General features: G+C 41.1%; 3 protein-coding genes across 6 annotated transcripts in view; all 3 read left to right on the top strand.

The window, feature by feature from the left end:
- Positions 1-9,600, top strand: part of LOC137780209 (serine/threonine-protein kinase tousled-like 1-B) — an 11,335-nt gene extending 1,735 nt beyond the window's left edge. For 2 of the 4 annotated variants that reach the window (XM_068568672.1, XM_068568647.1), the window contains exons 2-22: positions 428-549; positions 1,257-1,325; positions 1,511-1,549; positions 1,869-1,944; positions 2,035-2,078; positions 2,169-2,258; positions 2,382-2,462; positions 2,560-2,652; positions 2,796-2,906; positions 3,551-3,687; positions 3,923-4,114; positions 4,331-4,397; positions 4,631-4,728; positions 4,899-4,980; positions 5,075-5,166; positions 5,312-5,401; positions 6,103-6,272; positions 6,470-6,605; positions 6,900-7,011; positions 7,224-7,331; positions 8,195-9,600. In XM_068568672.1, coding sequence (XP_068424773.1) covers positions 428-549; positions 1,257-1,325; positions 1,511-1,549; positions 1,869-1,944; positions 2,035-2,078; positions 2,169-2,258; positions 2,382-2,462; positions 2,560-2,652; positions 2,796-2,906; positions 3,551-3,687; positions 3,923-4,114; positions 4,331-4,397; positions 4,631-4,728; positions 4,899-4,980; positions 5,075-5,166; positions 5,312-5,401; positions 6,103-6,272; positions 6,470-6,605; positions 6,900-7,011; positions 7,224-7,331; positions 8,195-8,344 — 2,159 coding nt within the window. In that variant the 3' untranslated portion in view covers positions 8,345-9,600. The remainder of the gene's footprint in view (positions 1-427; positions 550-1,256; positions 1,326-1,510; positions 1,550-1,868; positions 1,945-2,034; positions 2,079-2,168; positions 2,259-2,381; positions 2,463-2,559; positions 2,653-2,795; positions 2,907-3,550; positions 3,688-3,922; positions 4,115-4,330; positions 4,398-4,630; positions 4,729-4,898; positions 4,981-5,074; positions 5,167-5,311; positions 5,402-6,102; positions 6,273-6,469; positions 6,606-6,899; positions 7,012-7,223; positions 7,332-8,194) is intronic. The other 2 variants (XM_068568656.1, XM_068568663.1) reach the window with 2 other exon arrangements.
- Positions 9,601-13,873: 4,273 nt separating this feature from the next.
- dusp22b (dual specificity phosphatase 22b) lies at positions 13,874-18,431 on the top strand. The gene is made up of 7 exons (XM_068570820.1): positions 13,874-14,043; positions 14,490-14,523; positions 14,642-14,724; positions 15,442-15,491; positions 16,291-16,365; positions 17,608-17,779; positions 17,967-18,431. Exons 1-7 carry the CDS (start codon positions 14,023-14,025, stop codon positions 18,105-18,107), a joined length of 576 nt encoding a protein of 191 aa, XP_068426921.1. The 5' UTR covers positions 13,874-14,022; the 3' UTR covers positions 18,108-18,431.
- Positions 18,432-19,060: 629 nt separating this feature from the next.
- irf4a (interferon regulatory factor 4a) lies at positions 19,061-25,970 on the top strand. Its single transcript, XM_068569368.1, has 9 exons — positions 19,061-19,081; positions 19,722-19,921; positions 20,153-20,339; positions 21,370-21,452; positions 21,542-21,716; positions 22,524-22,604; positions 22,956-23,354; positions 24,614-24,726; positions 25,322-25,970. The coding sequence occupies exons 2-9, from the start codon at positions 19,724-19,726 to the stop codon at positions 25,469-25,471; spliced, it is 1,386 nt and encodes a 461-aa protein (XP_068425469.1). The 5' UTR covers positions 19,061-19,081; positions 19,722-19,723; the 3' UTR covers positions 25,472-25,970.
- Positions 25,971-26,977: the final 1,007 nt, after the last annotated feature.

Below are 26,977 nucleotides of genomic sequence, written 5' to 3' on the forward strand. Positions count from 1 at the left end.
GACGGTCTAGTTTATGAGATTATAGAAGGGCTGGTTGAAGATTTTTGTAATGACAAACTTGTCGACTCGCTCAGCCCAGCCTCAACGCTTCTCCCTCCTGACTTCCCAGTGGTAGAATGACCTTCCTGTTAGAAATGCAGTGTCACTCATCTGCAGTATCTTCCATCATAGCATGAAAATGTATCTTTTAAAAAGCTACCATTGAATCAAATCCATCACCGAATCACTTGATTTTCTCTAATCACCCTTCAGGAACGGTCTTGTGTTCCTTCTCTTAATGCACATTTGTATTTCTTTCTCGTTTTTTTGAACACATAAATGTGTTCTGGCCTCAATTGCTCTTACTCCTTTGACTTGCCATCACTGTTTCTTTCTAATGGCAATAATATAAGCGTCTAACCGTGCGCTGTTGATCCCCTTGTGTCAGGCCCCATGGAGGAGCTGCACAGCCTGGACCCCAGGAGACAGGAGTTGCTGGAGGCCAGGTTCACAGGAGCCGTCAGTGGCAACACAGGAGGCAGCACTGGGAGTACCAGTGGAGGTGCTAAGGTAACTGTAATACAGAAAAACGTAAACCTTGTTTTTGTCACACACCACACACAAACACAGTCGACTCAGGATCTAAAGAGTCTGATAAGCTAAAAGTGGATTTTTTGCATTCCTGTTCTTTGACCAGTGAAGGATTGAAAACTCACAATCTCTGTTAAAAAGACAACACTTATTTGAGACTGCTCAAGAAATTGGATCCATCATTTAGATATCAATAACAAGAAATATCCAACCTTGAGTTCTAATATCAACACGAGTGACAACCAGTGCTTGCTTGCAACAGAAAGAATGCCGTAGACAAGTTGTAGCAGCCTTGAAGCTTGTGTTAGTTAGTCAGTGACTAACTCTACAAGATAGTCCCTAGGACCGTCAGAAGGTACTGCCTTCGCAACTGTGACCTTTCATAGGCAGGAAATAAAAAAAACACAACCTTGTTTTGTGGTGGAAAAGCAGGTAAAATTTCCTGTTTTACATATAAAAAGGAAGCAGGGATTTCGTCAATATATATGTGGTGGAAAAGAGCCAAGTGACACACCCAATAACTGAAGATCTGGATTCTTATTCAGATTCGGGGCCTGCATTGGTCTTAGTTTGATTTTGTTTACATTTCATGAGGTTGCTGAACTTTTGATAGCACTACAGACTTGTAGACAATATTTTCTTATTGTATGTGTTCACTTATTTGTTTAAATCTTCACAATGTGCAGGGTCTGGCCAATGAGTCTTCTAACCACAGCTATGGTAGCCTGGGCTCGTCTAGCGACAAGGAATCAGAGGTAAAACACGGACACGTGCATTACTGTATTTATTTTGATAAGACGGAACAAAAGAAATTGGAATAACAATACTTCTTACTTTATCACACATATGAAGTCTGGTTAGTCTCAATACATCCTTGCTCTGCCCACTCGTCTTTCTGTCCCTCCCACTACCTCCACCTCTCCTTCTCTTCTCTTCCTAGAACTCTGATATGAAAAGAGGGAGCTCCCCTGCCTACTCAGTATGTACTCTTTCTTCCTGCTGCTCTTTCCTACTGAACAATGCCACTCAAACCAGCTTTGTTAGGTAAAACACAAGGGATTTATGCCTTTTTTTGTCTCTCTCTCTCTCTCTCTCTCTCTCTCTCTCTCTCTCTCTCTCTCTCTCTCTCTCTCTCTCTCTCTCTCTCTCTCTCTCTCTCTCTCTCTCTCTCTCTCTCTCTCTCTCTCTCTCTCTCTCTCTCTCTCTCTCTCTCTCTCTCTCTCTCTCTCTCTCTCTCTCTCTCTCTCTCTCTCTCTCTCTCTCTCTCTCTCTCTCTCTTATTTCATATCGATTCACAGACCCCGGAGAAAAAACACTCAGAATCGTCCAGGGGGAGGAAAAGGAAAGCTGACACCTATTCCGAGAGCAGCCAAGGTATGACTGACACCTGCATGCAAAAAAATGGGATGATGTAGATATTTATGCATCCATGACAGTAAGTCTTTGCTATTTTTTTTAATGCAGGGAAGACCTCCACACGTGGGCCCAAGATCAGTGACTACTTTGATGTGAGTATTAAAGCAACTCTCGCTATTCCAAAAAGTCACAGTCCTTATTTTTGAAATGGGTTTTTAAGTCTGCCCATTTTTGCTGCAAAGTTCCAGGGTGGGAATGGTTCCAGTCCAGTCAGAGGCCTCCCATCAGCTCGCCGCTCTCCACAGAACTCGCACTCTGCCCCGGGCTCAATTGTGAGTTTTTCACAAACAACAAAATGCCTTACACAAGAATTATTGATTGAGTTAGTTGCACATGAGGTGGATGTGATTTTCTGTGTTTCAATATAAGGTTTTAAAATCCCTACTTGTCTATAGATCCGGCAGAATAGCTCCTCTCCTACGAGTCTGTGTTTTGGAGAACACAATCCTAAAGCCTCCTCCAGCAAGTGTGTCCAGGTAAATGTCATGCATACATTAAACACTCACATGAGACACTTTATTGTATATTTATTAATACAACTCTGACTGGTTTATCTTTGTCTGAATCCTTCAGACGGAGCTAACGGGCCTGAAACTTGCCGCTCTGGAGAGCAACAAGAGTCTGGACCTGGAAAAAAAAGAGGGACGTATAGATGACCTGCTCAGAGTAGGTTCAGGATCCATGAACTGAGTTTTGATGGAAAGTGCATGAAACTGTCTAATGTACAGCAGGTTATTATATCAAGTTTGCACTGTGTTTATAACTCCACATCCAAACTTAATGCACTCCCTGCTGTTTTTCCTTAATAGGCTAACTGTGACTTGCGGAGGCAGATAGATGAACAGCAGAAACTCCTGGAGAAATACAAGGAGAGGCTCAATAAGTGCATCACCATGAGCAAGAAACTGCTGATAGAAAAGGTATCTGTCTTTTAATGCATTCATCCTTTTGTGTATTCATCATACACTTGGTTGAAAAAAACCCATCTGTATTCAGACATTTCTATTCCCTTGTGGGCAGAAGGAAAAAACATCTGACAGACACATCCCACTGTACATGCGCCTTACAGAGACTTTCGTCTTATCATATTCTTACAGTTAATGTGTCAGCAACCTATAGAAGATTTTAAATGTATTACTTTTTAAAAAAACCTACCGACTTGCACCTGCTACTTACATAGAGCAACAGCTTTTCTGATAATAAGTTAAGCCAGTAAAAATGCAAACTGGAGCTGCTCCAGCAAGCTGTGTCTTATACTTGAGGCAGTATAAATATTACTGTAGTTGTAATAAATTCCAATTCTGCATTCAACTTGCGTTGGATCCGTCTCATTAGTCAGCCGTCATTCTGTTAGTAGAGATTTCTGTCTGCAGTGTAGTTCGTACGTGAACCAATTTCCCTTTGCACCATTTAAGTAAACGTATGCTTAAAGGTATTTAAAGAATTTTGTGTGTTGGAGTTGGTGTTAACACATTTTAGTCTGGGTGGAGAGAAGTTATAGATGAAGGCTTTTTGTCACTTGTCACATTTTGTTTGTCTAATGTGTGCCTGTATTTGCGAACAGAGCACCCAGGAGAAGCAGTCATGTCGTGAGAAGAGCATGCAGGACCGTCTCCGTTTAGGTCACTTCACCACCGTCAGACACGGAGCGTCCTACACAGAGCAGTGGACGGACGGATACGCATTCCAGAATCTGATCAAGTGAGTGACGGAAAACACGTGCATAGTTTACACACATTTTAACAGACTAACCATACTAGATTGCAAACGAGTGTTGCAGCTCTAAACCATGTTATAAGGTCAGACATAAAGTGGCTTTTAAGTGGAATTTCTGTGCCTGTTTCACTTCACAGCCAGGAGCGAAGCATATGAAAGACTGTTTATTGTCTGCTACAGTATTTCCCACATGACTCATTCCCTATACCACACTGTATAGGCAACAGGAGGGCATCAACCAGCAGAGGGAGGACATAGAGCGACAGAGGAAGCTGTTGGCCAAGAGGAAGCCTCCAAACCCTGCATCTCCCTCCCTCTCGGTTTCCTCCACTTCTGAAGCCAAGCAGCGAAAAACTAAGGTGGTCAACGGCAACGACTCAGACCCGTTTCTCAAGCCCTCCTTGCCCCAGCTGTGAGTACAAATAGCTACATACCGTCAGGGAAACACACTCATAAAGAATGAGGAATGATTGTCCCCTGTTTGTGTTGTTTTGTCTGTAGAACTTAGTGGTCATACATCCTAGGCCTCTTTTAGATATTCATAATTTTAGTCTTCATAATTCCAATTAAAGAGGATATTTTTGAGATTTTTCTGTCTGGAGATTTTGACTTGTACATATTTTGTCAGACTGACACTCGCTGAGTACCACGAGCAGGAAGAAATCTTCAAGCTTCGCCTTGGACATCTAAAGAAGGTTGGTGAAATGGATTTTTGACTCAATTAACTCAACATATGTGACCATAAGACACATTTATCTATTGAAATGTACATTGAGATGTTTAGAATGTAATTAAAACAATGCATAGATGATTATTAATGCAGTTAAATGACAGCTTGAGTTTTACACTGTTCGATTATATACATGGGTTTTAAGTGCATGACATTTCAATAGTGAAAGAAAGAATTTCACATGGTGTAATTCTACAGGAGGAAGCAGAGATCCAAGCGGAGCTGGAGCGGTTGGAGCGGGTGAGGAACCTCCATATCAGAGAGCTGAAGAGGATAAACAACGAGGACAGCTCAGCGTAAGTCCGTTCTCCGCACAGTACCATAACGTGCCAAGCCTTTTGTTAGGACATAAAGGTCAGAATATGGAAGTGCAATCAAATCCCATTTGAAAAAGCGCTGGTTTAAAAGCTGACACAAGAATCGGGTAGAAGCAGTGAACAAAAAGATGTTGTGCCCCCTCACACAGGTTTAAAGACCATCCCACCTTGAATGAGAGGTACCTGCTGCTGCACTTGCTGGGCAGGGGCGGCTTCAGTGAAGTCTATAAGGTAATGTGTGGTTGGACTAGATTGTATTTTCTATTCCCTCTCACTGTAAAGAATGTTTAGGAGACAAATGGGTGTGTGTTTTCTTGTCACGCAGGCTTTTGACCTGTTTGAGCAGCGCTATGCAGCTGTTAAAATCCACCAGCTCAACAAAAACTGGAGAGAGGAGAAAAAGGAGAACTATCACAAGTAGGTCCCACACACACACACACACACACACACACACACACACACACACACACACACACACACACACATCCCTACCTTAAGATAATCAAAGGCAAAATGTTTATCCAGCAACTTGCGCACTACTTTGACATGTATTTCCTTCCAGGCATGCATGCAGGGAGTACCGGATACACAAACAGCTGGACCATCCCAGAATAGTCAAACTGTATGACTACTTTTCCCTGGATACTGACACGTGAGTCAACTCTGACCTCTGACTTCTGACCTCCGACAGCTGCAGTGCTGCTTGTTTGACATATCCTGAGGTTCTTCATCACTCAGCACTGGATTAAAAAGCATTTTTACAGCGGCTTTTAAACAACATGGTGCACATCAGCATGATTCAAACCTTTTGAAAAGGCACTACCCAGTAAGCATTCAAAATAGTGCATGAGTTGTTTGTATTGTGCCTTAAGGCTCTACGTCAGTGGGTGCTACGCATAAGAGCAAACATCACACGGGTGTTATCAGATTGGGAAAGACTAAGTGGTAAAAGCACTTCACAGAAAACTGTATGATTCAGCATCCACATGCAACAATGCAAGTTTTTTTAAAAGGTTTAATTGTTAACTAAGCAGGTGCACTTTAGTCACCTGCACTCAAATGAGACATAAAAACTCATCACTAATGTTACGATACTGTATATCTGTTCAGATAAACAGATGAAGATGCCTAAATGTACAAAGGTTGCGCTCGTATTGGACCATGTTAGCAAAGCTTTTCAGCTCACATTCCCTCCTGGAAACTTACTTGACAAAGTAATTCTCACTCGGTAGCAGAATGTCCTGACTCTGACCTCTAACCTTCATGCAAAAGAGGAGAAAGTAGAATTTTTTTCCTCTTTGCCTCCGGTCTTTCCAGCTCTTAAAATACACTCTCCGTCCTCTGCTCTTCCAGGTTCTGTACAGTTCTAGAGTTCTGTGAAGGCAACGACCTGGACTTCTACCTGAAGCAAAACAAGCTGATGTCAGAGAAGGAGGCACGCTCCATTGTCATGCAGATTGTCAGCGCCCTGCGCTACCTCAACGAAATCAAACCCCCCATCATCCACTACGACCTCAAACCTGGTAGGTCCTGTTATGGATGACTCATACGCGTAATTAGATAAATGAATAATATTCTGATGAACAATTGCACTGCTTCGTTTGCAGTGCAGTGCAATTCCCTACAATGCTGTGCAATTCCCTGTATGTGAACCTGATTTTGTGTCAACCATTCCGTCTCACACACTGTACTGAGTCTCATTGTCTTGTGTGGTGTGCAGGTAACATCTTATTGGTGGATGGTACTGCATGTGGAGAAATCAAAATCACAGACTTTGGCCTGTCTAAGATTATGGATGATGATAACTATGGTGTGGACGGGATGGACCTCACATCCCAGGGGGCAGGCACCTACTGGTAAGACACACACTCACGCATAAACTGACATTGTAAAATATCATAGTAACATAGTGGCATGGTGTGTTAAAGCCTCTTTTATAGTCAATGTGAAATGTTCAACATGTTCTTGGTCATTTTCTTGTGGCATATTGCAAATGGCAGAACCTCATTCATGATCTTATGGACAGTGGGTTGTGACAGTATTTTTTTAAGGAATTACCTACATTTCTACCACTTTTACGTTATGAAAGTCAAGGAGTATGATTTCTCTTACATAGTTTAAAATGATTGCATTCTGTGTGTGTGTTTCAGGTACCTTCCCCCGGAGTGTTTTGTGGTGGGGAAGGAGCCACCTAAAATCTCCAACAAGGTGGATGTCTGGTCTGTGGGTGTGATCTTCTTCCAGTGCCTCTACGGACGCAAGGTACAACACTGAACTTCACCTGCTACACTGGAGAAAGCAAACAGACTATACACACCTGCAGTAGATTGTTTCAAATGGATTCAATGACCATGACGGGCCACTTGGACCAATTCTGAGAGGCAATCTTTTCATAGTAAATGAATTATTCTGGTTCCACTAACATGAGTTAAGGCACATCGGATTATTCATGATTTCATGTTTTGTTTTCCCAGCCGTTTGGTCACAACCAGTCACAGCAGGATATTCTCCAGGAAAACACCATCCTCAAAGCCACAGAGGTTCAGTTCCCTGCTAAACCGCAGGCTAGCACAGAGGCCAAGGTAGAACACACACACACTCTCACTCTCACACACAAGCCCAAAACGATATTACAGAAATGTCAATGACCAACGATAATGATATTTGTATTGCAGTCTTGGTGGTGTTGGAATAATCAGAAAGATGTGTTCCCTTTCATATTTCATGGTTCATCTGATCTGTTTGCTTTGCTCTTTCTTGTCACGCAAATACGGGCAAACCGCTATTAATGTGTTATTTCAAAGGAAACATCAGTTATGTGACTAGTATGCCCCCAGACCTTCCTGGCTGGCGACTACATGTCCTCGTAGAATTTCCTATTTAGTGAACCACATACCTTCGTCACATTAAAGGATATTAAGCTGTCACATTTATTTTCCCACTTTGGGTAGCTCTCTCTTGGCGTCGCTGATTTAAATACTCAAAACATCAAGGTATATTAACAAATCCAAAACTGCCGTGAAGCAGCCCCACTGAGTCCTACTATAAAGTATAAAGTGGGGATAATAAAGGGATGTAACCTCAGTCTGAACATCAAAGCAAAGTCCCAGTTGGCAAATGAATCGTCTCAGGGTATTTATCATCGCTCTGCCCAACCCTCGTAATCATTATCTTAACTGAGTTGAGACATTGGTGTGTTGCAATTTTACTGTAATTTAAGTTTTAATGTCAACCAAAACGTTTGAACACGTTTGCTATATAATAATATGTAAACATGCTGGAACATCTCTTATTGTCTATAATGTATAGCTATAAAAAAAATAACAGTTCAAAGTACAGTCTTTGCCTCCAAGTAGACAAAAGATATGGTTTTTCAAAGTAAACATATTGAGTCTACAAAAGCACACGGCCTGCAGCTCTTTTCATGATGTGTTCTGATCTGCAGGCATTCATCAGGCGCTGTCTGGCGTACCGCAAGGAGGACCGGTTTGATGTTCACCAACTGTGCTCGGACTCCTACCTCCTCCCTCACATGAGACGTTCAAACTCCTCCGGCTCCCTGCAGCCCGCCGCCTCGTCTCTTCCTACCTACTGACTGGCTCTCTCGCATGATTGACAGGATCCTCTGGCAAATCTCAAGGCAGGCATTGTTGGAATCTGAAGATAATGGATGCAGCTCTTTTTTTTTTTCTTCTTTTTTTACCCGAGCTGTTCCCAAATGGATGAATAAGCAACAGAGCAGAATAAGATGGAAAAGTGTGAAACTCCCTTTGCACATGTTGTCCTAAGTTGTGCCCTAGAACTCAATGGTGTGAGATGGGGAAAGAACATAACTGGAAAATAGAATAGAAGGAAGAGAGCAGGGCACGAATAGAAAGAGGCTCATTCTTGTTTAGTGCCAGAAAAGAAAATAGAAAATCAAGTGGATTTCTTTTGAAACTTAATTAATCAACCCCTTAGGAGATATTTCAACAGCTATAGGAGCTCCTCAAGGCTGTGTCCAAGCCCACGTCTTTTATTTCAACTCCATAGTACATCTCACAAGTTGGCTTAGAATTTGTTCAACATAAAGCCGCTAGTAGACGTTCTCTTGTTGATGAGTTAAGGGTGGCATTGGCCAGTGGGAACCTAAATAAAAAGGGTATGAGTGTCTGAGCATCAAATATGGGCTTCCTGCTCAAGTAAACTGCACTCCATTGTTATAAGGCACAAGATGATGGTTACATCTGAATGGGTTTGCCCTTAGAATCCCTCTGTACACGATGGGGTTCACTTCAAAGTGACATAACCTTGATGGGACTCCATTTAAAAAAAATAATAAAATAAAAAAATAAGATAAAGTTCCAGATAAAATGTCTGGGATTGATTTGCACTTCCGGTCCAGGTTGTGGTGATCTGGTCTCGCACATTTGGCATGAAGTACTACAGCGTGGGCTAGTTCTGAACTTATCAGTCGCCAAGTCTTCCGTTGAGATTTTCTCTTTTGTTGCAAAGCAACTCTGATCAACTGCTGGGTTTACAGGAAGTAGGTCTGTGAATCTGTCTTCATCATTTTTGTTATTCAGGTAAGAGTCTAAAGTATTACAGTACCATGTTTTCATTGATGTCCTCAGCAATCTGCCTGAAGAGAGTTGGACTGAACTGAGTGACTGGATCCGCTGTTACTGTACTGCAAAGACTCGGGACTCAGACTTGAGTGTACATTTCATGTGCCGGAGACATCACTCTCTAGCAAATCCATAACGAGGCTTATCCTTGCTTCCCAGTGTCTCACTTTGCTCTGTTGATTTGTGTTTCCTCCTGAAAGCTGTTCTCAGTTTGCTGCTATAAATTTTGCTTTTAGTTTGTAAAGTGTGAATGGTTTTTGCCTTGAATATGTGCATACTTGAACTTTGTTAGGAGGAACACTCTCCAATGCCCCCCCTCGACACACACACACACACACACACACACACACACACACACACACACACACACACACACACACACACACACACACACACACAGCTATTCGGGGTGTGCAACATATTGATTCCTGTGCCACCAACATAAACGTCTACATGGGTTTTTGTTTATTTACAAGTCCAACAGACATTATATGAAACAAAGACCCGATATTATGCCAGTCGAGGTGGGCACACTCCTACGTTGGCATGATTTAATGCAGCTAGAATTCAAGTGGATATATCCAAATGTTGTCGTCCTGTAAATATAACACTTACTTGTACGTTGTTGTGACATTATAAACCATCTGAAATACAGGCAACCTGGACTCTGTGCAAAGCACATCTGTCAGATGAAGGACAAGTGGGAGCAGTTAACAGTTACTTGTGGGTGTCTCATCTTCTCGCTTTGCTCTATTTAAGTTTTAATTGATTTTTCTATGTTTAAAAAAACAAAACTGACGTAGTCAGATTAAAGCGCAGGAAACTCCTGCTTACGCCTTGCTTCCCCCAAATAAAAGCAAAGGATGAAGCGCAATGGAAAAAAAAATAGGTGTGTCCGGTTTGATAAACTAATCTGTTTCACTTAGATGCAGTAAGGCCTAAAACAAACTTCCCCCTTCAACATTTTTTGTCTCTCCTATTTGACAAAACAACTTGAGAAAATAGGTGCTAGCATCAAGTGCACTTGTCAAATCACATTAGCAGTGGGGTGCAACATTCAGCCCTGGTATTCAGATGCAATAACGTTTCCCCTACAAGTCTTAATAATCATGCTGTGTGTATCCTGTGGAGGGTTATGCAATGTCATTAGAATGTTTCATTAAGGATGGAGCACAGTACGGTGACATCTGTGTGTGGGGACAAGGACCCCTCCACTTTTTACAGTTATTTAATAAAAAAAAAGAAGCGCCTCCTCAAGCTCCCAGTCCCCTTTCAACTCCAGCTCTGTTCACCTGTTCGTCTTAATCAGCTAATGTAAGAAATATTCAGAGTGACATGTTGGAATATCGTTAACACTTTGTAAACGTATTATTGCCTAAATATAAACTCCATAAAAGTGCATTTTTGTTGTATATCTTACTTTGAGGTAAAGGTGGTACTAAAAAAATGTTAGTGTGTACAATGCTGAGAACTGCAACAGGCAAATTACATTTTTGTATTTGAATGATTAAGTGTGTTTAATATTTTAGCACATGGGTCTCCAAACTTTGACAAAAATATAAGGAAATATGGCTCACACATGAAGCTTGCGCTTGAGTGTTGTAATTCTCAGTTTAACCACTAGATGGTGCTATTGTCTTCAAAAAGGCAGATTCTCAGCAAAACAACATTTAAAGAAAAAGTTTTACCACACATTACAAAGATGGCAAGTGAGTGCAGAATATTTCAGACACGGTGGGAACATTTTCGAGATCTGAACAAAAGCCGACTGATAACCACAACAGCATGTCTGGGATGTCCTTCGCATGTCAACCGCCAATCTGACTCCCGACCTGCATCCTTCAGTCCAAAGTGCAGTGTCACTGAATTATAGGTGAGTTTAACATACATGTCACAGTATTTATGTGTTAATGAGCCCAATTACTTATTGCATTGAATCAATTAAAGTTGATTTGTTAATGACCCCAATTGCATAATGATCTTAAATACTCATCCTCTTGTCTCTTTATTGTCCTTCTCATCTCATGTTATTTTTTAATATAAACACGGGTCAGTGAGAGAAAACAAATAAATCAAAGACAAAGATAATTGTAGACTCTGATCAATATTAATTAATGCGCTTTATTTCAACTACATCAAATGGTCAATTTAAACACAATCACTGAAATGCTGTAAAAACTTGCACTTTCAAACTGAACACATCTTTAAAAAGAAGTATCCCAAATACATTCTGTAGCTGCACCACGGTTCTGATCACTCATAAATATCAACATATGATCAAAAATATTATAGAAAATATGCTCCATCACAGCTTCCTGTGTGTACTGAGTCACAGTGTTTCAAATGTATACTAAAAAGAGTAATAGCAGACAATGGCGGTTGACATGAATACTCCAAACAGCCACTCAAAGCTAATAACCTCAGCTTTTTGTGCACAATACATAATTCAAAGTATTTTTATTTTAAATGTTTTTTAAAACACATAATTTTTCTGAAACCAGACTAGTGTAAATCGTATTGTGCTGTTGCCACCTATTGGTAAAATTAATTATTGTGTCGGGCATCACCTAATCTGACTGAGACGCTGATAAACTTGTCTTTGCCTTGACGTAATTTTCATCTGAACAATATCTGTCTTCCAATAAATCAAAACTTTAACAGAATCGAAGAGTATGAAAGAGACATCCTAATTTCAAAAATATTATATATGCATTAGGTATAGCTGTGCAGATATAATCATGCCCTTCTCCAATTAAAACAAACTAATATGTTCATTGATAAAACAAGCGTTCATGTGAAACTACAGCAGGAAACCACCTGAATTGTTGGCTGTGCAGCGTGGGCGATGTATGACATGGAGATCCACATTTTGGGCGGCCTATCTGTGAACGCCCACAAGTTCTTCCTTTGCCTACTAAAGCCACAACAAAGCAGTATGTGATTGTATTTGTCTTGTATTGACTCGATTTTCTGGTCAACGTTTTTTATTTTTCTATTCTTGCTGGTAATCGTCAGTTTATTTTGGAAACTTCCCAACTGTGACAGTTTGCATCTAAATTGAAGAAACCTGCTTCATTTGCGTGAAAACGACTTTCCATCTACACTTAAAATTGGTTAAATGATGGTCATTAAGGGTGCATTATCAATCCGCTTTGGCAATATAGTTGTTTACAAATATTTGGTAAATCATGGGTCCTTCAGTCACAAAAAGAAATATCCATGAACTCTATTAACCGCATGAGTTATTTGAAGTATTTGAAACAATGGCTGTTTTAAAATGACCAAGACCAGAATAACAGCAATATTGTCATGGAGGGACAGGATTTCAGCATGTTGTGGACCGGCTCACTCCATGTTTTGTAGCTCCACCGACGGTAAAAGAGGCCTTTTTACCATGTGAAGCACTCTCTCATACACGCTGGCGTTTGGTAGTCACACACTGCCCCACATAGAACAACAACAGGTCACCATGAAGTAAAACAACTGGTGTCTGCAGTGTAAATGTGCTGCCAATGTGGGGCAGTGGGTATGGCAGTACTTCCTGTTGATGTTTTTAATGTGTTGATAACCACTACAGAACTGCCAGGTGCTATTCTATCTCTGTTTTAGCACCACTTCCTGTCTGTCAAGTGTAATGTGTTAATGTTGGGGATGGAGGTGGATGAATAGTGCCTCTCCAAAAGTGATATGAATGCAATTCAAGGTCTGGGTGCTCTTTATGTTCTTTGTGGCAATAGAAGAGTCCACAGGAACTGGCACAAGGGAATGTTATTGGTCCGTTGCCAGGTCTACAGGTCTTTGACTGCCTGCCACATCTCTGGAGAGATTGATGATCCAATGTTCCTCTCAAGTATTGTTTGTGTTCCCAGGAGAGGGTTATGTAACATCATCTTCCATATTATGCACCGTTCTTCTGTTTTAAAAGACATGGGGACAGTCATGTATAAAGATGTATTTATAAAGACGTTTTTTAAAGACGTTTTTTTCCACTCCAATCCCATGTTGAATGGCCAGTTCTTGGTGCTTACAGATTTTTCCGTGGGAGTTTAAATACAACATTTACTTTGTTTGTTTTGAGGTTAGTGTATCGAACCAGGAAATACATATCTGCAAAATATGTTGTCTGTTCCTGTCTAGCAGATGGCAGGAAAAAAATCTACCATTACTTACTTACTGAAAGTTTGATTAAAAGTGATTTGTTGAACAACGAGGCACTGTTCACAATCTAGAAACTTAAAAGACCCATTCTTTTTCACAATGGATTTCCTTCATGGTGGTGCATTGCATGTCCACAAAGGGTCTGGCTGACTTTGCTCTGGTATGCAGTCTGACGGTCTGTTGTATTTTTAAAGTTTATTTCAGGGTTAAGAATGTGGGCCTGGGGGACAGTCTATTCATATTATCATCACATCTAACATAAGCTCCGGGGTTGGGTCTGGACCGCACCTGAGTTACTAAGAAGCCGCTCGCTTTCAATCCGCAAACTACGACTCCCAGCATTCAACGCGCGGGAGCCGGGGAAGCAGCGCTCGAGCGCGGAGCTACATTTGCACTTCCACAGCGGGTTTGGAAAACCGTCACGCCGCTGGATAAACGGTTTTAAACAACGAGTCAACACAGCGTGGCATTTCTTTTCACTGTTGCTTTTCAGACGAGATCTTTCAGCATGGGGAATGGCGTCAATAAGGTAGGACTCCCACCTGTTGCACGCGACAGTCGTTGAGTTCAGGCTCACGAGAGGTCCTCGGTATTTTCAGACGTCCTCTTCACTCGAGTCTTTTCGATGTTTATTTAGAGAAGTTGTGCTGATGGTTTTGACAGGACATAAACCATATACACTTAAGTGTATATACATGTTTATTACAATTGTTTTACCTTGTATTTTGGTTATTTTTATAATCACGTGAACTCAAGTTTACACTTGAACTTAGTATTTTTAATACTTAACGTTACTCTCTTCATAACAGAGTTCTCTGCCTGCTGCACAGATGTAAATTAGCTTACAGCTAACTCAACGAAGAAGCTGTTGACTGTCCATGTTAAATACATCAATAAAAATTTTTAAAAAAAGGATGATGATAGTGCTTTTAATATGTCTCCTTCGTGTGTACGTATACATCTCTTTCCTTATAGGTCCTCCCTGACTTGTACTTGGGGAATTTCAGAGGTTTGTCTAAGTGTTTTTTCTTGTTGATTTTTAAAATCATTTTTATTTGGTTCTTGCATATGACAACACAAACCATAACACCATTAATTTTGCTTGTGTTGTCATTTGTTTGTGTCAGATGCCAGAGACAGAGAACAATTAGCCAGAAACAACATCACACACATCCTGTCCATTCATGACAGTGCTGCTCCCATCCTCCAGGTGAGAAGCTCTCTATTGTTTATATATATATATATAATATATATATATATAAAACACCTTTTGCTCCTGTGTGCATCTTACATTTCTTATTCATTTTTTAAGCAACATGTTCAAGCAAATGAGGCTGAACAGATCTGATTGGGCCCTCTCTGTGTTAGTTAGTATAGTGCACGTGACTCGAACTCTCAGACCATGAACCGGTCTGTCAGGTCGGTTGGGAAGAGGCAGCGTGCTTCTTCTTGAGCAAACAGTAGTCCTTCCCGAGTGAGTGAATACACTATAAGCCTGGGAGTTTTATGCTCCTGTGATAGCTGGAGTATCATGACGAAATGCAAGTCAACAACAGTTGGTTCGGTCAGTGTGCTGAGTTGTGTGTCTGCGTGGGTTTCAGAGTAGGCGGTTGTTTTTCTTCAGCCAGTGTGCGCTGCGCTGTCTTTTTTCATTATTTCTTTTTCAAGGTTATTTACTTAGATATAAATATTCAAGTACAAAATCAGCTTATTTTCTCAGTTTTGTAATTCTTTTGAGGAGGGACGCACAGGTGTGTCTACAAATGTTTGTAACATTGCCTTTATTCTCCCACATAAAAAAGCACGGCATCTGTCCTCCATCAGCTACACGTTGATGTCCAGTGATGTTCACCAGCTGCTGATTACTGATTTGTTTTCTCAGAACAAGTGACTGCTGACAGGTAACTAGTAGCACTTTGTCCCTCAGGAGATGACCTATCTCTGCATTTCAGCAGCCGACTTGCCCACACAAAACCTGTAAGTACCAAGATGCAGCACAGCAACACAGAACAATGCAAGGCTGTGGCAGAGAGAGCTAGAGCGAGAGAGAGAGAGAAAGAGAGAGAGTAAAACATCCATTTGAGCCTACACTGTGTGGGTGTCTTGAGGTGCATTTTCTTGAAGCTAATGTGTAACTGATATCATTTCACAAGCTGTGAATCACAGTAATCACAATAACTGGATTCAGGGCTTGAGGCATAGTTTTTTTGACACACACACACACACACACACACACACACACACACACACACACACCCTTCTATGACCAAATTCACATATCAGGCTGCCTTTTAGCAGCAAGGAAGTCTCGCAGCTCAGTGTTGACGCTGTGGTTGGTGCCGGGCCTCTATTTATATGCAACCCCCCACCCTGCTCTCCACACATTTGCACATGGACATGCACATATGTATACACACACACATATGCACACTCAAGACCTTGTCAGCTTTACTGCCCCGGTTGCCTTGTACTTCTTTGGTTCATACTGCAAAGTGTTTGAAAGCTGTTATGCGATTACTTGACACCATCTCTCTCAAACTTGACATGAACACACCCTTATTCCTGTTCATCTAAGATAAGAAATAAAAGGGTTTGACAAGTCGGGTGCAAAAACGTACACGGGAAAAAGTGTATGCTAGCTTTAAATGCATGCAGCGGCTCTGAAGTGTCAGTGAGGACAGAACCACAGCACATAGTCACAACCTGTCTCCAGCTCATGCTGTGACCTTGTAATGGTTTAATGTGGTCTCTTAACAAACATTTTTATGCTCCACAGAACTCAGCACTTTAAACAAAGCATAATATTCATGCACGAGTCCCGCCTGAAAGGAGAAGGCTGCCTTGTTCATTGGTGAGAGCGAGACATCTTGTTAATCTTTACTGCAAAGCTAGAACCACACAAACAAGGGATACATGTAGCCAAACAAGAACGTTTTCCTTCAGGTATCTTATAATACAATCTAGCTGTGTTGAACAGAAATGTACAATTCATGTAGAGCTAAAAAAAAACAACCTGAGATCAACAAGTGAGCTCATGTGTAACTGCTGTGCAGAAGGGATTAAATGATAAGCAAAAGCCTATTCTTGAACTTCCTAAAACAGAATAGAGTAAAAAGGCTGAACCAGTTTGTGTAGTCGGGTAGCTGACCATTTGTTCACAGGGAAAGTTATATTTGGTTAGACAGAGGGTCTTCTCGGAAATTCAGGGGAACAAAAGGCTATTTATAAGCGCTGTACTGCTACTGTTTTATTTCTTATTATACTTATTGACAAATCTCTCAGACTGACGCCTCATTTTTGATACTTACTGAGCAGTTCTTGAATGTAATTCTCTGTGTCACTGTCACTGTGGATGGCATCGCCTCCTGTAGATGTTTAATGTGATAAGTATTACTGGGAATCTTTGGGCTATTTTATATTATCCTCATTTAGGAGGTGACCTGGTTTCAACTTCTAGTTCTCATACCAGTTTAGTTTTCCACGAATTCAGGAAATGCTAATGTATCCTGGATTATGACAAAAGACTATTTTAGTTTCTTAAAGTCGGAATAGGGACTTATAAATATATCTAAAACCAGGAAATGATGTGTTAGATGCAGTGTTGGGAAGGTTACTTTCCGAATCTCATAGTCATGTAACTCATGATTAAATTTGATCAAATATCTCAAATTTGGCGATTTAAAGATGAAAAGTGCTTCTTTTTTTTTTAAAAAAAAAGGAGACTTTAACCAGGTACTTTATACTTCATGACAGTACTCAACAATAATTACTGTCAAACCTTTATTAAAACCTATTTTCAATAAATATAAAGTCGGACAGAAACAGAACTACTGCATGACTGTTATAGTTTACATATAAGCGCTTTTACTGAAAATAATATAATCAGATCTCCAATAACTCATTACAATTTAATTTATTTGGTAATCTAATTATGTACCCCTAGTATAGTCTTTATAGCATAATCAGAATAGACTATTGTAAAACCTGACTATAACCTGGATGCTCATGCTGACACTCAATTGCTGCATTCATCCATTTCAATGAAGTTTAACGTCATGCCTCATAGTATTTGTCCATCCCTCTCTGCTTCCAGTTTGGCAGGCGTGTCCCGTAGTGTCACCCTGGTGGTGGCTTACATCATGACGGTGACGGGTCTGGGCTGGCAGGAGGCGCTGGCTGCAGTGAGGGTGGCCCGGCCCTGTGCGGGCCCCAACCTAGGCTTCCAACGCCAACTCCAAGAGTTTGAAGCTACTCAAGCTAAGCAGGTCAGTCCTAGGAACTGAGCGAGGGCAAGATGGAGCGCGAGAGAGTGTGGAATACCGGATATCAATGTGTTACTGAATAGACGTGATGATATGGAGAGAATGCACCATCAGCAGTTAGCATTTTTTACATTTATTTACAATGTCATCAAAATACAAGATGTTTTTTTTTTCTCTGCTTTTCCCGTAGTTCAGAGAATGGCTACAGAAGGAATATAAGGACAGCTCCTTCAATGATGAGGCTGATCTACGCAAACTGCTTGCCAGTACGTCTAAAGTCAATGGCGAGGCGGTGGAAAAACAGGCAGCTATCCCACCTGAAGACATTTGATCGGATCTTTTGATGAGATATTTTGCTGCTCAGTCTGGAGGATTACACCGCTGTTCGACGCTACAGTATTCAGGACCTGTCTGGAAGTTTAATTCGCTTCGAAAGTGGACTACTGTCAGAATGTGTATCACAGCTGGAGCGATCCTCTAAAATATAATGGACATGAACACCGAAAGAGACAAATAACATGTGACGCACAGAAACCATTTTAGCTTTGGTTGATGGATGCAGTTTTTTTTTTCTTCTTCAAATTTATGAATGTTGTGTATTTTTTGTACAGTGTCATGATGATTTCAAATTGCAGAATAAAAGGAGTAAAATCAAGCGTTTTGGGAGGTTGTGGTCGTATTGATGGGACAAAAACTCACTCTGTGCCGTGTGTACGCCTCGGTTTCCTGGTTGCCTTCCTGTTTGCCTTATGTGCAAGAGAGGTCATGCGTATGATATACAAAACACCAAGATCACGTTCATTGTATCACGCCTTCTTCAATATTGTCTGTAGAGCATTAAAAAAAACAATAATTTCAGCATGACGAAATATCACATCCGGTAGCAGATAGCATGGGCATGCGCATAAGAAGGCCACTGGAGGGCGGTCACACTAAAGTAGCCATGTGACGAGGAGCACCCATTCTGACATTGGGTTCCTCATTTCTCTCCCCGATAACTACTTTATAAAATTGTTGTCACTGAAAATTAGGTTGTAGACTCTTTTTTTTTTAAAGCTGAACATGTGAGTGTAATATTTTCATATTGGTAATATGCAACATTCACAGATAACTGCTTCTCAGGGTGTCACTGGAGGGATTCCCCGCCGAAGTGCTGCGCCACGATGAGCTTCACAGAATTGCGCGCATCTCCTCTTGAACTTCTCAGAGCCTGAGAAGCTCCTCCCTGTAACAAATCAAGATGTGATAAAGGCCACCGAGAAGCTTCAAAACAGATTTCAGTGGGGATAGCTCGCATCATTCACGGTAAGCGGCAGCGGCTTTTTAAAAAATGAACGCCTATATTTTCAACATTTCATTTAATAAAGACTTGTAATCCAGATTAACCCCAATAGTTTCATTCAGGAGAACATAGGTTTATAATTCATGAATTTCTGGCATTTGTACAAACGTAAAATACTATTGAAGTTGAATTATTGTCCAATGACATTAGGTTGAAGACACATGGGATATGTCTTATCAGCATATATTCCACCATGCATTGTTGTTAAAATTATTTATTTAATTGTTTCTATTCATGCATCTGTCTCAAACTAGTTCCATCTCTTTTCCCTGAAGATAATCCCACTTGGGCCTCTACTCTATACCCTTCCTTTATACATCAGCAAGACCAAAAGTGTCAAAGGCATGGATGAAATGTGTTAAAAGTGACTTCTATTGCAATGATAGGGAGGAGGAGAAGTTATGTGGATCACAAACTTATCTATTTTATTACAAAAAGAGGTGCAACTGTAACTAAATGTAATCCTGGTGAACAGATGAACCTTAAATCTTTCAGTCTTTCTCAGGTTCATGTAAATGAGTGAATCTGTGAGTAAAAAGTAACTGTGTCGCCGAGCTGTGCTTACTGTTCAGTTATGCGCTTTTGTTCTAATTGACTTTGCAGAGATGAACCTTGATGAGGACAGTGGGCTGCCAGTCAGCTGCGGCAATGGCAAATTGAGACAGTGGCTGATTGATCAGATTGACAGCGGGGAATATCCCGGCCTGGTTTGGGAAAATGATGGAAAGAGCATCTTCAGGGTTCCGTGGAAACATGCAGGAAAACAAGACTATAACAGAGACGAGGACGCGGCGCTCTTCAAGGTCCGACCATCCCACCTACATCTTCTCACACTACACCCGAATCCTCTTACAGTTCCATTTTTCAACAAACTATTGAATATGTATACCCAAAAAAATTGTTGTAATGCAGATTTAGATTTTGTTCACTATTATTTTCAGGGTTAATGCGACAATCCGTTGTCAAAACCCTACAATTGTACAATTCTTAAAATATAGGCAAGACTAAATTAATCTAATCCATGATTATTTCAGGCATGGGCAATGTTTAAGGGGAAACATAAGGAGGGAGTGGACAAACCAGATCCCCCCACATGGAAAACCAGACTGCGCTGTGCTCTTAATAAAAGCAATGACTTTGATGAGTTAGTGGAAAGAAGCCAACTGGACATCTCAGACCCCTATAAAGTCTACAGAATAATTCCAGAAGCAGCCAAAAGAGGTAAGTGTATGTAAATATCATCCATCAAACCTGCACTGTTTGTGAAAATGACATTCAGCCACTGGTGTCAGATAGAATATGATGAATAAAATAGTTGTAAAATAACTGTACACTGTGAAGCCCATACAGAACACTGCTGCACACATATTCTCACATTGTTTGCAAACTATTGGCAGTTGTTTCACACACACATGCACCACTGCAGTTGTTTCTGATGAGGCAGGAAGCACAAAGGAAGCCAATGCATGTACCAAAGAGGCCGTAGTGCTTTTTTTAGAGGGCTTCGGTTACTGAGTGCAAGGTGCATAACACAAGCAGGCGACCTCCAGCCTTGCATAACTAAGTGTCTGCCATCATACAACAGCTTTTGTCACGCCAGATCAGTTTCTGCTCTCTGAGCTAACAAGTCAAAACCAACAAGATTAATCCTCAGTTGTTTTTGACAGTTTGAACCTGCCAAAATGAATTAGGTGTGTGGTTCACAGACTATTTTGCTTCATATATTTTTAGTTTATTGTTAATCTGCACAATGTAACTTTTTGAGAATCCTGGATTATGGTCATGGCTGCATGGGGGTGTAGTGGCTACTGTCACAGCAAGGCCAGGGTTCGATTCCTGATCCCAAGCTGTTCTTCTGTGTGGAGGTTGCACGTTCTCCTCGTGGCAGCGTGAGTTCCTTCCGGGTTCTCCGGCGTCCTCCCACAGTCCAGAGACATGCAGTTTAGGGTAATTGGAGGCTCTAACTTGGCTGTAGGTGTGAATTGTTGTCTGTTGATATACTGTATGTGCCCTGTAATAAACTGGTGACCAGTCCAGGGTGTTGCAGTCCGAGGTGAAAGCTGCCTTTGCCCAATGCTGGGATCGGCTCCAGCACCACTGCCGCCCCCTAAATAGGATAAGTGGTTCGGTTAATGGAATGAATTATGGTCAAAGATTTTAGCTCTGTTTTTTTTCTTCTTCAAAACAAAGCATGGACAATCTTGTGGACCAATTATCTGACAAATGCATTTCTGATTCTGTACATTTACAGGTATGAAGATAAGTATGGAGGAGACACCATCACATGTAAATTCCCTCGGCAATATTCCTCCATATACGTCTTCACATGACCAGGTCAGCATGCTGGTCAGGAGTGCATCAATTAGCAAATATCCTGCAAATAGCAACTTATCTGACTGACCGTCCAAGCGGTTCTTTCTCAGGTATCTGGCTACATGGTTTCCCAGGAGAGAAGGGACTGGAGAGACTACTCGCCCACAGAACAGCAACCTCTTCCTCCCCCACATCAGCACGGGCCCCATGCAGAGCTGCAGTACGGTCAGTTCCACTACCCGTCACCGTTCAGCCGGGTTTGGCCCACGTCACACTCAGAAAATGGTAAGATATGTCCAGGATGATAAAATTATAGAAGGGAATAGATGGCTGTAATCATTGGCTCTGTATGTGTGTGACTGAATACTCAGCATATATACAGTGTGACGCATGTCTTATCTTCAAAGTTGGATTTCTTTAATGTATTTCTAATAAAGGAATTTAAAAATCTTGAATAGATGAGAAATATCCAGATGTTATCCAAATAATGGCATCCATTCCCAACCACAGACACCTTTTTTTTTTTGGCAAAAGAGAAGTCTGAGACGGAACAACGTTGTCACTTTACTGACGTAAAACATAAAGAGATTGCAATCATGCTTATCTCTTTCATCATGTTCTGCTTTGATCCAGATTCATTGAAGCTTTAACAGGTCATCAGGTAACATCAGTGACTTGTAGGCGTTCAATGTCAACAGAAATTTAACTTCAAACTTTAAGGTGGAAATGAACTCAACAACCACACATTTGTCGCTAACGTTTTTATGCATGAACAAGAACACGGGTCGTATGAAAGCCTGAATGCCTGTGGTTGCATTCAGGTGTTAATCCTTACAGCCATCATTTATACAATGTAAAACTACTCTGAAAGTATTATTATTAACCATTATTGAATATACTCGGTGTAAAGCTGTGTATGCATGAGGTGAATTGGCCAAGGGTAATGATTCAAGACAACACCGTGTACTGTACATATACTGTAAAGAGTTTTGACTTCAATAATAATACAAAACTCACTCACCCCTGCAAAGCGGCGTACTGCCTGCGACATTCTCAAATTATGAGCATTATTTTTTGATTTATTCTGCACAGGTTTTCAGCTCTCCTTCCACACCTACTTTTCAGAGTCCCAGCCACCTGTGTATTCACTCAACCAAAACAATGGCATAACAGGTAAAGAATGATGTGGGGCTCATTTAAAGACACACACACACACACACACACACACACACACACACACACACGCAGACGTTCACGCACACGCTTGTTTACTATTTAGAAAATATTTGGGTTCACATGTTTTTGTACAACACTTACTTCCCTATTCTGAAGAGCTGCAGGCTATGATAGGGAATTGTGAGGTTTTGTTTTTACCATCTACCACATGATGATGTATTCTAAAAAAGGGTTAAAAAGACACTTGGAATGCTAAGAGAGTAGTGAGCAATTCTTTGCATGCCAAGATTATTGATTGTTGGTTTCCTACAAGGATGCGTCCGCTAAATGCTTGTCTCATTCTTCCAGATTTGAGCCTGCATGTGTCCCTATACTACAGAGAGTCTTTGGTAAAGGAGGTTACTACCATCAGCCCAGAAGGTTGTCGGATCACTTCTCAGTCCTCCTCCTCCCCATCCTCTTCTTCCTCCTCTTCTCCGTGCCTCGAGGACAAGCTCCACAGTGGGGCAGAAATCATCCTTTTTCCATTCCCGTACCCTGAGTCTCAGAGGCAGGGTGCTGAGATGCTTCCTAATGTACTGGAGAGAGGGGTGCTTCTGTGGTTGACGCCTGACGGGCTATACGCCAAGCGCCTCTGCCAGGGACGGGTTTACTGGGAAGGACCTCTGGCTCCTTATATGGATAAACCCAACAAGCTGGAGAAGGAGCAGCCATGCAAACTGTTTGACACCCAGCAATTCCTGATCGGTGAGTTTCGGTTGTTTTCTGTTCACACCTTTGGAAGCAACGGCAGAAACACATCTGCATTGTGATGCAGAAAGTCGTGCTTGGTGTATATATTTAATATTATACTATTTTGTCATTCATTATCTGTTTATAAACCAACCTCTACAGTCTGTGTGAGTTCCAAGAGGAGGACTTGACAAACACTTGAATTCACACTTTGAACAATGTATTAGTTTATGCACAGCTCACACTGTAGGCTTACACAGCAGGAGGGGGGAGGGGGGGGGGTCAAGTGTTACCATGTAAGCAGCCTATTAGAACTTCTTTATACAATTTAGCTTGATCGTAAGCGTTGTGTCATGTTTTATATGATGATCATATGTTTTGTATGTAAAATAACTTTGTGTTATGTTGCTTAAAAACCTCAAATATTTCACCCCCGGTGTAGTTTAGTATAAAGTATAGCATAAAGTGGACTCCATTAAAGTACATGTGTTTCAAAATTGTACAAAAGTACAGAAATTAAGAAAATATGCTTAGAGCACAGTGTGTATTCTTTGTAATAGTAATATTTAGCTCATAGTTTAAGGTGTCATTGTATTTCTCTATGTTTTTCATCCACTGTTTGCACAGTTGGTTGGTGTTCAACATTACGTCAACTGTAAAAAAAAACAAAAAACAACAACAACCTAAACCATCACTAAACCTACTTGACTCTGTCCTGCTGAGATTTCAGTCCATACATGAGAACGGTTGTACTTTTTATCCAATTGGTGTCGATGCTCTTTTGTAGCCGAGGTCATAGATTTGGGTTGTTCCGCTCATTAAACTCTTTCAGCGATCAGAATAACTAATGCATTAATAATCGTGCTTCTTCATCCACTTACAGTGTAACGATGGTTGTGGTCATGTTGATGATGGCTGTGTGGTTGATGATAAAGATGAAAGGCAGTTTGCAGTTGCTTTATCGGGGTAAATCCCCCACAGTGTTGAAGTATGGCGCTTAAAGGCTGAGGGCCAACGTGTGTGAAGTCCCCACCCACCTCCTGTGACAAGATGGTGTTGTCTGAATCATTTCAGACTGAATTTTCCATCATTCAAATCAAGGGTTTCCAGAAAAGACTAAATGATAAAGGAAAGTGTCGTGTGAGCAAATTGGGGGATTTAACATTTCTTTACTGTATATTTTAAAAGTGCTAAGCTGGAGTGTGTGATAAGTAGCACAAAGGGGATTGTTCTGCAGCTCACCCCCCTTTCTTTTCTTGCCTCTCTTCTCTCAGAGCTTCAAGAGTTTGCCCATAATGGCCGACCTTTACCAAGACACCAGGTGGTGCTCTGTTTTGGAGACGAGTACCCCGACCCACAGCGCACGAGGAAGATGATCACAGCACAGGTACCCCTCGCTATTACTGAGGTGGCAAATGTGTTATGATTTATTGTCACTCTACTAACCATATTTATACATAATGGCCAATTTAAATGATTGTTAGAAATCCTCCTACACTACAAACGCAAAATGCAGTAACTAGCTTACATATTTGGCTTAAACTAAGACCCGATCTGACTATTAGTACCTATATACCATGTTTGGCAGAGAGTTTCGGCTCTCTGCCAAACTCAGAATATGTTGCCCGCTGGTGAACTAGTCACAGCGAGCCGAAAAGTAAAGTTACGTTTACTCGTCAACTTTCCCTGGTTGTTATTTGTAATTGAAGATATTCATTTAATATGAACGGATATGTTAGTTATCCCATTCTTATATAGAGTCTATATGTGCAGTAAATGCATATTTTAAGTATGTATGGATGGTATATGGTAATAACCTTCTCTTTACAGTATGCTACCAACCAGAACATGCTCTTCTAACTTGTTCTGCTTCTTGAGATAGCTTTAGATACTGCTATCTTCCTTTATAGGTATCAATAGGATAGCATAATTCATCAGTCACAGATATATTTCATATATGACCAACATGACCTTCCTTTTAGGTGGAGCCAGTGTTTGCCAGAAAACTGGTGTACTACTACCAGCAGAACAATGGCCACTACCTGCGGGCTTTTGATCACATCCAGGAACAGAACACATCTACAACAATCGACTATCCTTCCCAGAGAGCGCTACAGCATATTCAGGAGTGACAGACACACACTGACACACACACACACACACACACACACACACACATACACATACTGTACATACACAAGGGCATGAACTGTCATGGAACTGAGGGGTAAAGATGGGGAAGGCCCTGTTGCACATATGCGCCGTAGTCTTTGTGACTGTGGAGTTATGTTCTTTTTTTCGACAAGTATTATTGTGACAGTGTGAAGGATGCGGTTTGAGGGTGATGGGGTGAGGGGATGAGGGGATGAGGGGAGCGGAGGGCGAGTGAGACAGGAAGTGCGAGCACAGGTGCACAGGAAGAATGGCCCCTAAGACACACACTGCTGCATCAAAGGGACAAAACTGGGTATTTAATGAATATTTCATATGATTGGTGCGGTCACACACTGAAGTGGCACAAATACAAACTCAATATCGCAACATTTTCTTGGTGAAGCAAGTGTCAACAATATTTAAGCCCATTGCAGACTGCAATCTGTACTGATGTAGTAAAGGAAGCTGTCGTACACATTGTTTATCTTTTGACTGTATGTTACAGGATGCACTTACAGAAATCTATCAATCTACTGAATCTGGTCGGCTTTTTTTTTTACAAATATGTGATTCCTTTAATTTCATCAAAACTGGACAAAGTGTCACAAGATAATCCAAAATGATTACAGACATTGTAAATATACATTTTCTCCTGTCATTGTTTGTTTCTTTGTCTTGGAAAACACTTTATTGTTTTATTAGTTTCAGAAACAACCTGATTTGAAAACTCCAACTTTGATTGACCTTTTTTTTTTTAACAGAGATGAAACTTCTGACGAGGATTCGCAAGATGGCGTCTTTTAGATGCTCACAAGATACAAATAAATAAAAAAGGTTGGGGACCACTGGCTTAAAGCCTAGTTCATGGTTCAACTACGGTCTGTACAACTCGTGATCAGAAAGAAGCTTTGGCCTGTCGGTCTGTGTAGGTGGACCCGACCCGCCCCAAATGAAGTACGTTGACTGGAAAAATCACACTCATCCTGTAACTTGCAAGGAAACTGTACCTGTTCCTCTTGACCTGAAACTTTGGGCCTCGCAAATGGGAAGAAAAACTGCCTTTGTGGTCATCGTGCAAGTTTAGCTCTCTGGTTCCCATGTGGATCCTTTTGAAGTTCACATCCTGGATGTCACATCTTCACACGGCTTAGATCCTAACAAGATACCAAGGAGTGTATGTCATAAGACGTACATATCTAATAGTGTGGTTGAGGCAATTCTTCAAGCAGCTGAAGTAATGAAGGCTGATGCTGAAGCAGAAGGGATAAAGCTTTTGTTATGTTTTTCCTGTGTGGCCCAGAGTTTCAATCTCTGCATTTACTTCCTTCTCACTTAAACCACATCACTTTCACAATGGCTTTAAAAGTCTGACCAAAATTAAAGGCAGGAGTGTGTGTGTGTGTGTGTGTGTGTGTGTGTGTGTGTGTGTGTGTGTGTGTGCGTGTGCGTGTGTGTGTGTGCGTCTGTGTCTGAACCATAAATAA

The sequence above is a fragment of the Clinocottus analis genome, unplaced genomic scaffold, assembly GCF_023055335.1.
Source record: "Clinocottus analis isolate CAN_PGR_092001 unplaced genomic scaffold, fCliAna1.0.p SCAF_11, whole genome shotgun sequence".
Taxonomy (NCBI): Eukaryota; Metazoa; Chordata; class Actinopteri; order Perciformes; family Cottidae; genus Clinocottus; species Clinocottus analis.